Source organism: Scyliorhinus canicula, chromosome 9 (assembly GCF_902713615.1).
Source record: "Scyliorhinus canicula chromosome 9, sScyCan1.1, whole genome shotgun sequence".
Classification (NCBI taxonomy): Eukaryota; Metazoa; Chordata; class Chondrichthyes; order Carcharhiniformes; family Scyliorhinidae; genus Scyliorhinus; species Scyliorhinus canicula.
Genome location: NC_052154.1, coordinates 136,023,061 through 136,035,377, shown reverse-complemented (window position 1 = coordinate 136,035,377; position 12,317 = coordinate 136,023,061). Strand labels below are relative to the sequence as shown.

At 43.6% G+C, this 12,317-nt stretch overlaps 1 protein-coding gene across 6 annotated transcripts in view; it reads left to right on the top strand.

Moving 5' to 3' along the window:
* LOC119971728 (synaptotagmin-7-like) overlaps nt 1-12,317 on the top strand; it is an 883,832-nt gene that overhangs the window by 812,720 nt on the left and 58,795 nt on the right. For all 6 annotated transcript variants that reach the window (XM_038807686.1, XM_038807685.1, XM_038807689.1 and 3 more), the window contains one exon: nt 5,477-5,741. In XM_038807686.1, the coding sequence (XP_038663614.1) occupies nt 5,477-5,741 (265 nt within the window). The remainder of the gene's footprint in view (nt 1-5,476; nt 5,742-12,317) is intronic.

Genomic DNA, 12,317 nt, shown 5'->3' with positions numbered 1-12,317 from the left:
GTTGCAAGGCATCCCAAAGGGGGAGGATGAGAAGACTGAGTGGTGGTACACATTGGTACCAATGATATAGGTAGAAAGTGGGATGAGGCCATGCGTCAAGTGTTTAGTGAGCTAGGCAGCAGACTAAAGAGCAGGACCTCAAAGATTGTAATCGCTGGATTACTCCCGGTGCCACGTGCTAGTGAGTGCAGAAATAGGAGATTAAGGCAGATGAATGCGTGGTTCAAGAGTTGGTGCAGGAGGGAGGGGTTTAGATTCCTGGATCGTTTCTGGGGAATGTGAGACCTGTGACAAATTGGACGGTCTGCACCTGAACCAGAATGGGACAAACATCCTTGCAGGTGGGTTTACTAGTGATTTTGGAAGGGATTTTGAAATGAAAATGAAAATCGCTTATTGTCACAAGTAGGCTTCAAATGAAGTTACTGTGAAAAGCCCCTAGTCGCCACATTCCGACGCCTGTTCGGGACTAGGTCTGCAGGGGGAGGGGGACACAGAATGTTTATGCAATAGGGTCACAGCATGTTCATAGAATCTCTATAGTGCAGAAGGAGGCCATTCGGCCCATCGAGTCAGCACCAGCCTTTGGAAAGAGCACCCTATTTAAGCCCGCTCCTACACCCTACCCCCGTAATCCAGTAACCCTACCTAACCTTTATTACGCTCAGGGGGAATTTATCATGGCCAACTCACCTAACATGTACATCTTTGGACTGAGAGGAAATCGGAGCACCGGGAGGAAGCCCATGCAGACACGGGGAGATTGGCCATGCTAAATTGCCCTTAAGGTCCAAATTGCCCTTCGTGTTAGGTGGGGTTACTGAGTTATGGGGATAGGGTGGAGGTATGGGGTTGGGTAGGGTGTTCTTTCTAAGAGCCGGTGCAGACTCGATGGGCCGATTGGCCTCCTTCTGCACTGTAAATTCTATGGAAAAAAAAGTGCAAACTCCACACAGTCACCCAAGATTACAATTGAACCTAGGAACCTGGGGCTGTGAGGCAGCACTGCTAACCACTGTGCCGCCCATGTTGAGTTTCAAGGGAGTAAGGTGAGGCTGAATGGCCTCTACTTTAATGCTAAGTGTATCATAGGTAAGGCAGATGAGTTAAGAGAGTGTATTGCCACACGGAGTTATGATTTTGTTGTCATCACATAGGCATGGTTGAGGATGGGTAGGCCAGGCAGCTCAACATTCCAGGGTATAGGACCATCAGTCATGACGGGGTGGTGTAAAAGAGTGGGTGGTGTAACATTATTAATTAAGAAATCTGTTACTGTAGTGAGGACGATATCTTGGAAGAGTCTTTTCATAAGGATTTGTACATAGAGTTTTGCAATAAAAAGGGACAGTCACACTGCTGTGATTGCATTATAGATCACCAAATAGTCAGCAGGCAATAGAGGAGCAGATATGTAGACAATTCGCTGAGGTGTGTAAAAACAATAGTAGTGTAACTATGGGCCCGATTTAACTAAATGGGAACAAAGTCCCATAGCGAGCATGTTTAGACGCGTGTTTCCGGTGCTTGCAGTGCCGAGAAACACTCCGCTATTTAACACACCGCTGGTTAGATCGGGGGCCTTAATGGGGAATGTGCAGCCGAGGCCGCACATAGCTCCGTTTTCTGCACTGATCGCTGGAAATCCTCATTGTAGTGAGAGATCAGGATGCCATTTTTATATTGCATCCTGATCTCTGGAGCCCCGGTGCAAGCCCCAACTCACTATGATGGGTCCTCGGGCCTCCCCGCATTGCCCAACACCCAAGCAGGACACCCCCGTCCCGATTGCCGAAAGTGAAAAATGCCAGCTTGGCACCTTGGAAGTGCCAACCTGATACCCTAAGCAGTGCCCCTGCTAGCTGGCAGTGCCAGGCTGGCACCCAGGTGGCACTGCCCGGGTGGCACCAGAAGTGCCAGAGGGCCTCCAATCCCCTGGGTGATCCCACGAGTTCCATCTGGTCCCTGTTTGTGAATATCAGTACGGAACGGCACTCACCCAAGGTCTCCGAGTTGAAGTGGATAGATCCCAATGCCTCGGGAAACTGCATATTTTAGTGAGACTAGTTTTCTCACTCTAATATGCAGATTTGCCGAAAAACGATCCTGCCCACAATGGGTGGAATTCACATCGCAACATCTTGCAAGATCATGTTATGATCTCGCGAGGCAATGCGATATGGGTAGATCACGGGAGTGGGATCTCCTGGTTTCTCTCGACCACATTGTGCTACAGTGTGCCATTTTTCAGGCGCAACGTGGCTGTTCGATCTCTCCCTGTATTAGGATATTTCAACTTTCACAACATTAATTAGGATAGTCATAGTATAAAGGAATCAGAGGGAGTAGATTGCTTCAAATGTAATCAAAAGAGCCTTTTATATCAACATGTCGAAGGTCCAATAAAGGATGGTGTGATGCTGGACCTAGTTCTGGGAAATGAAGACGTGTTCGAGGTACAAGTGAAGGAGCATTTTAGTAATCACGACCACACTATATGTTTTAAATTTGTCATGGAAAAGGAAAATAATTCTTCACTCGGGAGACTTTGGTCACCTGCCAGAGCTGAATCGCACCTGATTTGCGCTCACTCTGGGAGCGCAAATCAGGAAGCAAGTCCCAATTCTTTGTCATGCAAACTTATACATGGCAAGGATTGCAAAGCGGGTGGCCGACAGCAAGGTCCAGTGGCTGGGACTCCCAGTATTACACTGAGTTCCTCCCACTCAGCGTAATACAATTCAGCCCTCCCCATTGCACGTAATGCAATTCAGCCCCCCCCCCCCCCCCCCCACCCCAGGATTTTCTAGGCCACCCCTTCCGTCCCACAGTACAGGAGTGACTCCACTCCACCAAAGCGCCCGTAATTAAAAAGACCCGCACCAGAGATCCCCCTATTAGAGAGACCCATGTCTGGAAGCCCTCCAGCAGAGAGACCACTGTCTGATAGCTAGTTTGCAGTCCAGATAAAGAAAAATACTCACTGCTTTAAAAAATCTATGCAACATACCTACAGGCTGAGGCACAGGAAGCAGCATCTGCCAATTCCTGGAAAGAGAAACCCAGTCAGCGGGGTTTAAACCCACTCAGATCATTGATCCGCAAGCCATTCATTTATGTGTGAAATTGACATTACTGAGCTGTGATTGACAGCTGCCTGCATTGTTTCATTCATCTCGCTTTACATTTGAATGACTTTTAAGTAGTCAGCTGTGAAACTAACTATAAACATCAAGTTATGATTGACAGCTCCTGGACCACATTGGAGATAGTCAAGTGCTTTCTGTTAGTTTCACAGTTGACTGGTTTTCTCTTCCCAGGAATTGACAGGTGCTGCTTCCTCTGACTAAGCTAGAAGGTGCATTGCACAGGTCAGTTTTAAAGCAGTGAATTTTTCACTGCCTCTGTATGGACTAAATGGACTTCTCTCCAGCTTCCAGACAGGGGTCCCTCTACAGGGGGGCTTCCAGACAAGGGTCCTCTTCAGGGGGCTTCCAGACAAATGTCTCTCTTCTGGGGGGGTTTCTGGTCGGGGTCTCTTTAATTAGGGGGTCTCTGATGCAGGGTGCGGCAGGGGGTCTTGTGGGAGTGGAGTGAGAAAATCTTGCATTGTGTGGGGGGAGGGTCGCCCTTAGATAGACTTTGGGGAGAACACCCTTATAGAGTTAACCCCTTAGCCCACCGCGTCAGGGCCACGTTTATGAAGACCTGCACCAATTCTCGCCGTGATTCCCGACCAAGAAAATCATGAGAGCCCCGAGAATATGGGGCTTAGCCCGTTAATAGGATGCAAATGTGACTTAATGAAATCGCTGGCTTTTAAAGCAGACCAAGCAGACCAGCAGCACGGTTCGATTCCCGTACCAGCCTCCCCGAACAGGCGCCGGAATGTGGCGACTAGGGGCTTTCCACAGTAACTTCATTGAAGCCTACTCGTGACAATAAGCGATTTTCATTTCATTTCATTTGCATCCTCCCGCTGGGGCAGGGTGCAAACATGTTCCCGATGCCAACGGGGGATTGGAACATCGGAATCGGATCGGCACCCGGCGCCAATGCCGTACCTATCAGAGTCTACCTGACAACCAATCAGCACACTCTTGCATTGTTTCCCATGATAAGACTATGTGATAAATATCTCCATTGATTAAAGTGATCAAAACCAGTCCAGGTTCTTATCACTTATGCAAATTCTTTATTCTGAGTTATGGCAATGGAACAGACAATGAATACCCATCAGGGAGCCTTAGTATATATTTTGTAAGTTCTGTATTTCAAGCAATAAATTGTTTTGTCTAGTCTTATCTATGTTTCTCCTGGAAGTACGGATTCTTGCTGGGGTACGGTTTCATGGGCAGTATTAGCTCTCAGCTCCTCGCCAAATTATTATTTACATATGAACTTGGAGAGCGAATATGAGTAGGTTACGTGGGGTGGTCCTCAAGGCCAATGCAATCTTGTCCCCACCTAGTAACTATGACCATGTACTTTCCAGCAAGTCATTGGTTTAATTGCATAACATATCATTTCATGCCACTGAAAAAATGCCTTTTAATTGTACCTCTGACAGAAAACTACCACCAAAAACTCTTAAGATGAATATAATTTCCACCTTTGATCTATTTTAATGATCCCTAAAAGCAGCACAAAATTATGAAAATGAGGCATTCGAGTTCTCATTATTTCATCATTAATTTTTTTTGTGAATATTTGTGCTTGTGAAGGTATTAGTCATAGGGTATGAAATACTTCCCATCTCAGGCACGCAGGGTCAACTTCAAAACATTTCCTTATCAAGCATAGAGTGGCAGGATGAAAGGCTTCCTCCATTCCTTCCCCAGCAATATGACTGGGACTCACCTACCCTTATTGCAGCAGTGTGATGTTTTTCAATTTCTAATATCAGCCATTGTGTGAGCACCAATTATAAGATAATAAATCAACACAAACTAGTGCCAAACGAGTGACCGTTTGGTGTTGTAGACTCATGTTCATATTGGATTGGGTTGAAACTATCCAAGCTCATCTGATTGATTTTATTGCTGTAATTCTTTTGCGTTTTTCTTTCTCATGACTGATATGTGATCAAAAACAATACTGCATTTCCAGGAATGGAAATAACTGGAAGTCAATGTCAAGAACCACTTGTTCAAATAAGTACCTTCTACAACAGCACCTTGCATTTATACAATAACTTAACACAGCAAAATGTCCCAAGAAGCTTCACAAGTGTTAAAAAACAGAATTTGACACCGAGTCACAAAGATAAATTAGGACAGGTGTAAGAACATCTTTAAAGTAGAGGCATAGGAAGGAAATTCCAGAGCCCATCTAAACCCTTGCAAGGAGTCATATTGTGATTTATGAACCTACAGAAGCATAATCAGGAATTCAGAATCCTATGTGAGTCTACAAGTGGAACAGGATTTCTAAACTCTGGTCATTTTCAGCAGCCTTTGTATTTCCTTTTTTTCAGCTGTCACCGGGTTCTGAGGAGGACCATGAGGGAAGCTCGCGCGAGAACCTGGGCCGTATTCAGTTCAGTGTCGGGTACAATTTCCAGGAGTCTACCTTCACCGTGAAAATAATGAAGGCTGTAGAGCTGCCAGCAAAGGACTTCAGTGGCACCAGTGACCCGTTTGTTAAAATCTACCTGCTCCCTGACAAAAAACACAAGCTAGAAACTAAAGTGAAAAGAAAGAATTTAAACCCGCATTGGAATGAAACATTCCTGTTTGAAGGTGAGGCTGATGAATGACTAGGGTTTGATAAGTTTCTCAATTCTTTGTCAGTTGTTTCACTGCATCTTTATTAGGGTGAATGACAAAGGTGTGAATGACAAAGATTTTGGCTCGCAAACTGTGGAATCAATTCATCCTAAAGAACGTGTGTTGCATTAATCCATCCTGAAGCAAGTTCTCCCTGTTGATTGTGTACAAGTAAGTGACTACATCCGACAACTGATGCAAACACTAATTGACACCTTGGAGGCTATAATATAACCAAAGGGTTCAAATGATTTATACAATATAATGAATATGCAGGAGTTACATAGTTCAAAAGGCTCAAAAACTGCAAGAGAGAAATGGTTTACAATTATTGCTTGAACCCCTCAGAGAATTTACATCTCAGAAAAATAACATGGAATGTGAAATTTTGTCCGTGCAGTGGTTATAGCGGTGAACCTTCCAGTGGTTATGTAAAGGTATGAGAATCCCCTTGTGGCATTTCATTCTGAGATGTACTCTAGACGTAAGAGGAATTTTTTTTTAAATTTAGAATACCCAATTCATTTTTTTCCAATTATGGGGCAATTTAGCGTGGCCAATCCACCTTTTGCACATCTTTTGGGTTGTGGGGGCGAAACCCACGCAAACACAGGGAAAATGTGCAAACTCCACACGGTCAGTGACCCAGAGCTGGGATCAAACCTGGGACCTCGGCGCCGTGAGGCCTCAGAGCTAACCCACTGCGCCACCGTACTGCCCTCAGATGTAACAGTAATGAGTGACAATGCCGGATGTGCTAAAACAACAATTTTATTGAATATTGAATAATAATTTTAATTAAATAATAATTATAATTGATATAAAAAGATAACTTTATTGAAAGGAGAAAGTACTTGGTGTGTGTGTATGTGTCTGTATGTATATATATATATGTATATATATGTGTGTGTGTGTGTGTTTTGCTCAGAAGAAAAGACGACAATTTTTGGAAGCATTAATAATAACACCAAATTGATCTGTTCCACCACAGCTCCTCAAACTGTAAAATTACAAATCATGACAGGACCATAAAATGGTAAAACTCCCCATTGATACATACATTCCTTAAATGGGGATGGACTCTTCAGCCAGTCATGTCGATGTCCCTTCCTCTGTGGCCTTCATTGGTTGACTAATCCACTCCGCCTGCAGCAGCGAGCCATACTAGCAGTGTTCCTTTATGCCAACTTTCTGGCTCAATTGCAGTCTTTTAAAGCCTTGCTCAGACTTCCCCCAACTAAGGGTTAGAACAACCATGAGTCTTTATCAAGCTTTGAATCAGACCTTTCAAGATCAGAGAATACACAGGACTTGGGCTGTTTACATGTGCTGGATGGTGTCTCTCACATGAATACTGCCCATCAGTCAAATTCCATCTCGCTGACCACACCAAGTGTAAGGCTATTCATTGGCCTGGTTTGTAGTTCAAAGGTCATTGGGATCAATACAGTAATAACAGTTCCTCTTTTTAAAAACAGGGGAAAAACTTTGTTTGCTGCAGCATATCTGGAAAAGAAACAATGTTCAGTCAAAACAGCAGCTGTGAATATGATGCACAGGATAAATCTTTGTGAAAAAGGCCCAAGTCTACAACTAATAATACTGATTATACAACTGATCAACAATCAAAGCACCTGGACACCTAAAACACCAAAACACCTAGGTTTAAATCAATGTCTGCAAAAAATTCCATAAAGGTTTGCTTAAAAATCAATGGTGAAGCAGAATTAAAATTGCAACAATTAGTGATTGCCAGCTGTTGACCTACAGCTACATTGGTGATGAGTGCTTTTGAATTAATCAGAATAAGTTAAGCTTGTTGGACAGAATGTTTATTTTGTTTCCAAGAAAAAAGTCTCAAGTTCTTAAATGCCTGGCTTTATTTATCATGAATTTTTAAAAAGCCAATTTTCATTATTCTAACATGGAACTGCAAGATTTGTTGTCCCCCCCCACCCCAGAAGATGTCCTTAATTCCAACGGCTATTTCTATATTACCCAGTCGCATATGCTGGCACACCATATTGCAGTCCATCTAGATGCCAATTCTGCTGATTATGGGCAGAAATGTGACTAGGTTTATACTGAGACGCTCCAGGAGTTAGAATCTCTCAGACCTTGAGTCAGGGTAATTTGCTGCCCACTGAGCCCTGTAGACTATTGTTCCAAGTCAAATCCGGGCTTCATTGTCTGTTTGGGATCTGAATCTTGTAATTGAATTGTTGTCATTAATTCATGGAGAGGCAATAGTTGTTCATAATATACATAAAGGCTACTGTTGCTTGGTAGTAAAAAACTTGAATATTACTTAACAGAGACATGTTGCCGAAGCTATTGTGTTGCGCTCATTAGGGCAAATACAAGAATGCCAAATTTCAAACTATACAGGAGAAAAGGGTGCTGATTGGTTGGCAATTCAACTTTGATTGGTCGTTACCATGGAGAAAGTAACAGGGGAGCTCTCTACTCCCTAAGCTCCGAGGTAATTCAAAAAGAAACGCGCAAGACTTGAATATATTCCTTTCATTTGCCGAGAACACACCCCTGCGTATGAATATACATCACTACTAGCAAGGGTAAATGAGCCACATTATGAGCACAACTGATGGAAGGACTGTCAATTGAATTTTTGTTTCTGTTCCAGCATCCAATTTTGAGGAATCCAGTACTGAATTTCCAGTGTGCCAGTGGATATAGTGCAATTGTTTTATCTCCAAATGACTTTAGCACAATTTGAAACTGTAATGCAGTAGTGACATCCAATGGCAAAAAATGAAACTGCATTGATATTTAGTAACAAAATTATTGGGTACATTGTAGCCCAGGTATGATGATGTTCAATATGAAGGCATCTGTCATAATTATTCCAAAATGTGCCAAGCCTTTATACACTAATACCACACAGTTAAATGGACTGTCAACCAGTTAGTAAAATTGGCTATATACTGCATGTACCATTGTGATGACAAAGATTTTAAAAAGAATTTTTTTTTTTTTATTTTTTTTTTAAATTTAGAGTACCCAATTATTTTTTCCAATTAAGGGGCAATTTAGCATGGCCAATCTACCTATCCTGCACATCTTTTGGGTTGTGGGGGTGAAACCCACGCAGACACGGGGAGAATGTGAAAACTCCACACGGACAGTGACCCAGGGCCGGGATTCGAACCCGGGTCCTCAGCGCCGTAGGCAGCAATGCTAACCACTGTGCCACCGTGCTGCCCTTGTGATGACAAAGATACCTGTTCAGTTGACCATTCATTACAAGCCCCTCTCATGGTCTTTACCTCTCTCCTCTCCTTTGCTGAAAGTGATATCTCGTGTAGGGGTGCAATTACATGGGTGGCAACCTAGAAGACCTATCCAATTTACAATTCTTAATGGTGAATGTCAGCTGGCTGTTCAATCAGTGGGGGATATCTTGGCTGAGTCCAATCTTGCCACCTCATTTTACATCTGGAGTATTAGGGTGTTCAGGGCTGAAAGAGTTACTATGTGGGGCTGGAGAAACAATACCACCCACAAGATGATGTAAGGAAGAGTCACATGACTAGGAGTCTAGAAGCAGAATGCTCATGGCTTAGACTGAGTAATAGTTAAACTTGTATACCTGTAAATAGTTATGTTCATACAATATACCAATTGTTGTTCCGTCATATCTATGTCTCTGCACTGTAAATTCTAATTCTAATTCTATGATCCTTAGCCAGCCACAACCGACATACATCTCTCTAATGTCATAATATACACCAGTATATCATGGTGCAGACACACACTGATGGACACACACAGGGACCAATCAACATGTACAAACACCGCAGCCAATCACCAGTTAGAATACACACACTATAAAGGCAGAGGGCACCATGGTTCCCGTTCATTCTGGGTGCTGCCTCTGAGTGTAACAAGAACTCATTCAGCCCAGCACAGACTTACAACACATGCTGAGAGAATCAACTGGTTTGGACAAGGCTTAGGTGTCTAGTTTAAGTTAGCATCATTTAGGCCCACAGTCATCGTGTGTTAGTTAGTTAGAAATAGTTAATAAAATTGAGTTGAACCTTCATCAGTGTTGGAAGTGTCTGTTCATCTCTCAAGTCTACACTAGCCAACACTTCATCTAACAGGGAACACAAAGTGAAACAGGTCGGGAGCAAATTTTTCCACTCTCGTCCAATGTAATTGATACCACTATTTTTACTTTGTTTGATTTTAGCTAAAAGTATTGGTTTGTACATGATTAGTATTGTATCATTTAATTGGGCAGCAGGGTAGCATCAGGGGCAGCAGGGTAGCATGGTGGTTAGCATAAATGCTTCACAGCTCCAGGGTCCCAGGTTCGATTCCCGGCTGGGTCACTGTCTGTGTGGAGTCTGCACGTCCTCCCACTGTGTGTGTGGGTTTCCTCCGGGTGCTCCGGTTTCCTCCCACAGTCCAAAGATGTGCGGGTTAGGTGGATTGGCCATGCTAAATTGCCCGTAGTGTCCTAATAAAAGTAAGGTTAAGGGGGGGGGGGGTTGTTGGGTTACGGGTATAGGGTGGATACGTGGGTTTGAGTGGGGTGATCATGGCTCGGCACAACATTGAGGGCCGAAGGGCCTGTTCTGTGCTGTACTGTTCTATGTTCTATGTTCTATGGTGCATTTACCCCGTAAACTGTGACGGTTGATCTGATTTAAGCCGACATTCAGACCTTCATGTACACAAACAAAATTGCAAAATTAAGCTCACTTTTTCCTTTATCTGTTTATTTTACAAAATCTGCAGTTTTTTAAAATAACAAGCTTTACGCTCCTTGGAGAGGTGGGGTCTGTTTTCCTTGAAAAAAGAAGGCCGAGAGGAGACTTTACAAGAAAAGTTTTCCAATTAAGGGGAAATTTAGCATGGTCAATACACCTAAATCTGCACCTTATCAGCCAGTGAGTTGGAAGTAAGGCAAGATTTAAAGGAAACTATTTTAGTTTACAGTTTAAAAAGTCTATTTAATAAAGAGAATTTCCAAACAACTGCAGAATGCGGAATAAATGCATGACAGAAATTGCAACAACCTCTCCCAGTCAAGGCACAGTGTGCAGAAGATCGAATTATATACAGTATGTGCATTAAGTCAATTACAGTCACTTACAGCACTGTGCTCTCCACGCATTATTAATGGTGGAATTATGTGAATCGCCATTTTGGCTGGCAATTATGGTGTCACTATATGGAGCAAACAGTGACTTATTCAGCAGTCATGCAATACACTGGAATTGGCATAGGATTTTTTTTCGCTTTCTATTCAATCCAGAAAGCAAAAGATCTTAAATACTATAGGTATTTCCTACAGGCAGAAAATGCTGATTGACTATTCACTTAGGTGGTCTACAGAAGTAGACTAATACTGTAGCACACAAATAGCAATTTGCCGCATATACTAAAATGACTCAAAAGACAGCTCTTTTCCAAGCACCTCTAACCAAATTGTGAAAAGGACTGCCTTGATATTACATAATCACTTTTCTATGGAGCTCGATGAACCCATATTCTAGCACTGTGGCTGCACCAAAATTCCCTGTGAATAATGTTTTTAATGTTTGGTGGTACATAGGTAGAATATTTCTAGTTTGGTGGGGAGAGTGAAAGCTGATCTGGCAAAGTGGGATGTTCTCTCTCTGTCACTGGCGGGTCGGGTACAGGTGGTTAAAATGAACGCGTTGCTGCAATTTCTGTTTATTTTCCAATGCCTGCCGATTTTCCTGCCAAAGGCATTTTTTCGAGAGATTGAAGGAATTATTACCTCGTTCATATGGGGAGGGAAGGTGGCCGGAGTTAGAAAGGTGCTGCTACAGAGGGGAAGGCAGGCAAGGGGTTTCCGTCTTCCGAACATGATGTATTATTACTGGGCGGTGAATGTGGAGAAGGTGCGGAGCTGGGTCAGAGGGGTGGATTCCCAGTGGGTCAGACTGGAGGAGAGTTTGTGTCGGGGGTTGGGATTGAAGGTGCTAGCAACAGTGCCGCTCCCGATGGCCTCGGGGAAATACTCAGGGATTGCGGTAATAATAGCTTCATTGAGAATTTGGAGGCAGTTTCGCCAACACTTCGGGTTGGGGACAGGGTCAAGGGAAATGCCGATTTGGGGGAACGACAGATTTGAGCCAGGGAAGTGGGAATCAAATTTTCGGAAATGGGAAGAGAAGGGGATTAAGACACAAAGATTTGTTTCTTGGGGGTCGGTTTGCAGGATTGAAGGAGCTGGGAGCGAAGTATGGGCTGGAGCAGGAGGAAAGGTCTAGATACTTGCGGGTTCGAGATTTTGCCAGGAAGGAGATACAGGGCTTCCACATTGCTAGAGGAGGTGTTGACGACAGGGGGACTGGAGAAGGGGGTAATGTCGGCGGATTAAGGAGCTATTTTGGAAGAGAAGAAGGCACAATGGAAGGGATCAAAGCAAAGTGGGAGGAACAGTAGGGAATGTGTATGGAAGAGGAGTTCTGGTGTGAGGTGCTCCGGAGAGTGAACGCCTCCACCTCGTGGTTGAGGCTGATACAGCTGAAGGTGGTATATAGAGCA